The sequence below is a fragment of the Nicotiana attenuata genome, unplaced genomic scaffold (genome assembly GCF_001879085.1).
Source record: "Nicotiana attenuata strain UT unplaced genomic scaffold, NIATTr2, whole genome shotgun sequence".
Lineage (NCBI taxonomy): Eukaryota > Viridiplantae > Streptophyta > Magnoliopsida > Solanales > Solanaceae > Nicotiana > Nicotiana attenuata.
In genome coordinates, this window is record NW_017674995.1 from 5,228 (window position 1) to 10,569 (window position 5,342).

General features: G+C 42.0%; 1 protein-coding gene across 1 annotated transcript; it reads right to left on the minus strand.

The window, feature by feature from the left end:
• Positions 1–280: 280 nt before the first annotated feature.
• On the minus strand, positions 281–2,342 carry LOC109219552. The gene is made up of 5 exons (XM_019384012.1): positions 2,190–2,342; positions 1,033–1,785; positions 707–931; positions 473–535; positions 281–352 (listed from the first exon to the last, which is right to left on the minus strand). Exons 1-5 carry the CDS (start codon positions 2,340–2,342, stop codon positions 281–283), a joined length of 1,266 nt encoding a protein of 421 aa, XP_019239557.1.
• Between the last annotated feature and the right edge of the window lie 3,000 nt (positions 2,343–5,342).

Consider the following 5,342-nt stretch of genomic DNA (forward strand, 5'->3'; position numbering starts at 1 on the left):
GCAGTAGAAATATGCTGGAGAGATATCAAACTAGATTGCAAATAATCACGAACAAAATGGCAGTCAATATCAATGTGCTTGGTCTTTTCATGAAAAACAGGGTTCTTTGCGATATGCAAAGCAGCCTGGCTGTCACAAAAGACCTGAATTGGGGAAGAGAAGACTAAGCCCAGGTACCAAATAAGCGAACCAACCAAGAAAACTCAGCTACAACATTCCTCAAAGCTCTGTACTCAGCTTCAGTAGAAGAAAGAGAAATAGTAGGCTGCTTCATGCATTTCTAAGAAATGGGGCGGCCACCAAAAGTAATGAAGAAACTTGTTACAGACTTGCGAGATTGGGTACAAGCAGCCTAATCAGAATCAGCATATGCCACAAGAGAAATATTAGAAGAGTTAGAGAGAAGAATGCCCTATCCAGGATCATTGTGCAAGTATCTAAGAACATGAAGGGCAGCTAACATATGAAGAACCTGAGGAGTCTGAAGAAATTGACTCAAATGCTGTACAACAAAGGCAATATTAGGCCGAGTGTGCTGCAGAAAATTCAATTTTCCCACTAAACGTCTATAGAGGCTGGGATCAGTAAGAGGTTGGACCATATCAGGGGTGAGCTTGATAGAAGACTCAAGAGGTGTAACCACTGGGGTAAAGTGATTGCAATTGAACTCATACAATAAATCAGAGGCAAACTTCTGCTAACTAACCAAATACCCTTGAGGAGTCTTCGGAACTTCAAGAACTAAAAAATAATGGATAAATCCTAGGTCCTTGATCTTGAACTGGCAGTCCAGGAAGGACTTCAATGTGTCAAGCTCATTCACATCATCCCCAGCAAGTAATATATCATCATCATAAACAACAATGACAGTAAGAGAAGAAGAAGATGACTTGGTGAAGAGTGAGTAATCATTCTTGCTAGAAATGTAGCCCTTTGAGGACAGGGCTTATGACAGTTTAGAAAATCACTGTCTGGAAGCCTGTTTGAGGCCATAGAGAGACTTGAGAAGCTTGCAAACCAAAGGAGAAGAACCTGAAGCCATGGGGCAGAAATCTGAAGACCAGGTGTAGGTTTCATGTAAACTTCTTCATGGAGATCACCATGAAGGAATGCATTATTCACATCTAGTTGATACACAGTCCAGTTCCTCTTGGCAGCAAGACAAAAGAGGCACTTAATGGTGGTGAAATTGACAACAGGAGAGAAGGTCTCATTGTAATCAATACCCTCCTTTTGAGTGTCACCCCTAATGACCAACCTGGCTTTATAACTTTCAATAGAACCATCAGGCTTTTGTTTGATTTTATAAACCCACTTACATGGGATAGGCTTCTTGTTAGGAGAAAGAGGAAAAATGTCCCAGGTATGGTTTGCATCTAGAGCCTTAAATTCTTGCAGCATAGCCTCTTGCCAAGCAGGATGAGATGCGGCCTGTTGGTAATAAAGAGGTTCTTGCATGTGCAACTCATCAGGAGAAACCTTAGAGATGGTAGGAATAGGTTTGGTAACAACTGCATAATCAGGTTTGGTAACAGCTGAAGAACAAACATAATCTTTGAGGTAAGAAGGAGTGTGGCATATCCTAGTGGATTTTCGAAGAGGAAGAGATTGTGGCAAAGGAGGTGGTGTAGGAGAATTAGGGACAGAAGAAGGAAGAGGAGAAGAAGAAGGAGGTATTAAAGGAAGGACTTGAGGAGAAGAAGGTGCTGAAGGAAGGGCTTGAGGAGGAGAAGAAAGAGAAGATGAGGAGGGAATACTGTCTTCAAAAGAAGCAACAGAAAAAGGCTGTACAAGAGGAGATATGGAAGAATAAGGAAATATGTGTTCATGAAACACAACATCTCTAGAAAAGAAGATGGAATGGTTAGTGAGGTTAAGTAGTTTGTATCCTTTTTAACACAAGGATATCCCAAGAATACACATTTGATGGCTCTAGACTGAAACATATCCCTCCCAGTTTTGGGGGTAGTGGCAAAACATAAACATCCAAATAATTTGAGGTGATCATAAGATGGAGGAGTACCATGAAGTCTTTGGAAGGGAGAGATGTTGCCTAGGATATAAGAGGGCATCCTATTGATTAGATAAGTTGCAGTCAACAGACATTCACCCCAGTATTTAACAGGAAGATGAGATTGAAAGAAAAGAGCTCTAGATGTTTCCAAAAGATGTTTGTGTTTTCTTTCTACCACACCATTCTGTTGTGGAGTCTGAGGAACAGTGGTATGATGAAGAATCCCATTTTCAGAAAAGAATGCCTTTGCTTTAGAACTCCCACCTAGTTCAAAAGCATTATCTGCCCCGAATTTTTTTACATGTAACGACCCGGCCGGCCGTTTCATGATTTACCGCTCTGTTTTCCCTATTTCTACTTCTTATTGTCTTGTTCAGCTGTATTATGTGTTATCGGGTTGGTTGGCTCGGGTTCGGAGAGGTTTTGGTAAGGTTTGAGATACTTAGTCTCTTTTGAGAAACATAATTTGGAAAAATCAACCGAACATTGACTTATGTAAAATAGGGCTCGGATGTAAATTTCGATGATTCTGGTAGCTTCTGGAGGTTATTTGGGACTTAGGAGTGTGATCGGAACGCGTTTTGGAGGTCCGGAGTAGATTTAGGCTTGAATTGGCGAAATTCGAACTTTTGGTGTTTTCTGGTTGATAGGTGAGATTTTGATATAGGGGTCGAAATAGAATTCCAGAAGTTGAAGTGGGTCCGTTGTGTCGTTTGGGATGTGCGTGCAAAATTTAAGGTCATTTGGACGTGGTCTGGTAGAATTTTTGATCAAAAGCGAAATTCGAAAGTTTTAGAGTTCTTAGGCTTGAATCCGATGTGTTTTGGTTGTTTCGATGAAGTTTGAGCTGTTTTAAAGATTGGTATAAGTTTGGATGGTAGTATATGACTTGTTTGCACTTTTGGTTGAGGTCCCGAGGACCTCGGGGTAATTTCGGATGGTTGACGGGAAGTTGGAATTGGAGATGGTAGCTGAAGCCAAGTCTGCTTTCATAATCGCATCTGCGGTTGAGAGGCTGCATGTGCGACCCTCGCAGATGCGGAAAGCAAGTCGCAGAAGCAGAATGGGCCAAGGGGAGCTGGAACTGCAGAAGCGGTTAGGTGAGCGCACGTGCGATAGTGATGGCGCGGGTATCTTATCGTAGATGTGGAACTGGGATTCATAAGTAAGAACCGTAGAAGCGGTTGGTGGATCGCAGAAGCGGTACCGCAGGAGCGTGATTTGGACCGCAGGTGCGAAAAACTTAGGCCAGAAGGTATAAAAGAATTCCTTCACGATTTTTGAGTTATTCTTCACCATTTGCATGCAGGTTTGAGCTTGGGGGAGCTATTTGAAGAGGGATTTCAAGGGGATTTCATAGAGGTAAGGTTTTTGGACCCTAAACTCGTTTCTATGGTGTTATTTCACTGACTTGGCTTGGAAATTAATGGAAATTAAGGGTTAAAAATTGGGAAATTAGGGCTTGAGATTGGAGACCTTTGAGCAAGGGTTTGTGGGGTCATTTGTGGTTGGATTTTAATACTTTTGATATGTATGTACTCGTGGGGAGATAAGGAGTCTATTGATGTAAATTTTATCGAATTCCGAGACGTGGGTCCGGGGGTCGGGTTGGACCAATTTCGGGATTTTCGGTATAATTAGATTTTATGCGCATGTGCTTTGTTCCCTTAGCTTATTCTAATGTTATGATTCTGATTTTGGGTAGATTCGACGCGAGTTAAGGCCGAGGCGAGAGGCAAAGGCATCGCGGAGTAGTTTTTCATTCGGTTTGAGGTAAGTAACCATTGTAAATCTGGAACTGAGGGTATAAACCCCGGTATTTCGTATTGCTGTGATGAATGAGGTGGCACACATGCTAGGTGACGAGCGTGTGGGCATGCACCGGTAAGAATTGTGACTTGGTCCGTCCCATAGCGAATATTAAGCCGCGTACTTGATTTGAAATATTATGATATCACGTATTTTAGAGATTGATACTATATTACGGGCTGTATGCCATGTTTGGGGCCTTGTACCGACCTGTTGAGACCCTTAGAGGCCTTTTCACTGTTTTCCTCACTCTATTTGTTTGAAAGCATATCCTCAGTCATGTTTTACTAGTTTATTGTTTAAACCTGGTTTTCCTTTTATCACTCTACTTCTTAATGTGAAAGAAACTTTTTGGGCTGAGTTTTCCTGATTTCCACTGTTATGCCCGAGTGGCTGTGAGGTTAATGATTGAGAGAGGTTGAGGATCTAATCATGAGGAATATATATATATATTATGGATCGGGCTGCACACTGCAGCAATATTATATGTATATATTATGGATCGGGCTGCACGCCGCAGCGATACTTATATGGGTCGGGCTGCACGCCGCATCGATATATATATTGGATCGGGCTGCGCGCCGCAACAATATGACGCTTGGGCTGTAGGAGCCCCTCCGGAGCATGTACACCCCCAGTGAGCGTAGTCGACTATAAACTATGGATCGGGCTGCACGCCGCAGCGATTATTATGATTATTACTATTATGAGATATTACTGAGCCTGAGGCTGAGTGTGAGTACTGTGTGACGAGAGTTGAGTCACGAGTAACCGAAAGGCTTGCCCGAGAGGCTATATTTATGAGTGATACCTTGCACGAGAGGCCCATTTATGGCATTTTTGCTGATTTCACTCTTCCTTTTATAATGAGCCTCTGTTGAAAACTACTAAGTAACTGATTTCAAAGTATTTCAATTCAAATTGAAGTTTTACGAAGTAATTGGCTTTTAAACTGTTGAGTTTGACTTGATATTCTATTGTATACTCTTATATATGATTTATTTCAACTGCTCGTCACTGCACTCAGACCTTATTTACTTTAGTTACTTACTGAGTTGGCGTACTCATGTTACTCCCTGCACCTTGTGTGCAGATTCAGGTGCCCGAGCGGCAGAGTGAGGGTTCCCAGCATTTTCGGAGCTTATCAGAGACTGCAAGGTAGCTGCACGGCATCCGCAGCCCTGATTTCCTCCTTCCTATCCTTGTTTTCCACATTTTTAGACTTATCATGTATTAGACAGTCGGACTGGTTGTAATTAGAGGCTCTAGACTTGTGACACCAGATGGTTGGCCTGTGTTTGGTTTGTTGATATATTGTCTTTCCGCACATTTCAGTGAATTAAAAATTTCTCTTGCAAATTTGAAGCTTAATCAGTATTAGCAAAATGATTTATTAAAAGGAATCTACTGTGGTTAATTGTTTGGGTTGGCTTGCCTAGTATTGTGATAGGCACCATCACGACCGGATTATTTGGGGTCGTGACAGTACAGATGAGTGAAAATGTGTTTGAACCATTTT

What these genes read in the sequence shown, in the direction of transcription:
- LOC109219552 (XM_019384012.1), bottom strand. Translation starts at nt 2,342, where the DNA reads ATGAAACGGCCGGCCGGGTCGTTACATGTAAAAAAATTCGGGGCAGAT. An exon ending in CTCCACAACAGAATGGTGTG is followed by an intron (nt 1,786 to 2,189) that starts GTAGAAAGAAAA and finishes CCTCTTGTACAG; the next exon opens with CCTTTTTCTGTTGCTTCTTT. An exon ending in AATTTCTTCAGACTCCTCAG is followed by an intron (nt 353 to 472) that starts GTTCTTCATATG and finishes GATTCTGATTAG; the next exon opens with GCTGCTTGTACCCAATCTCG.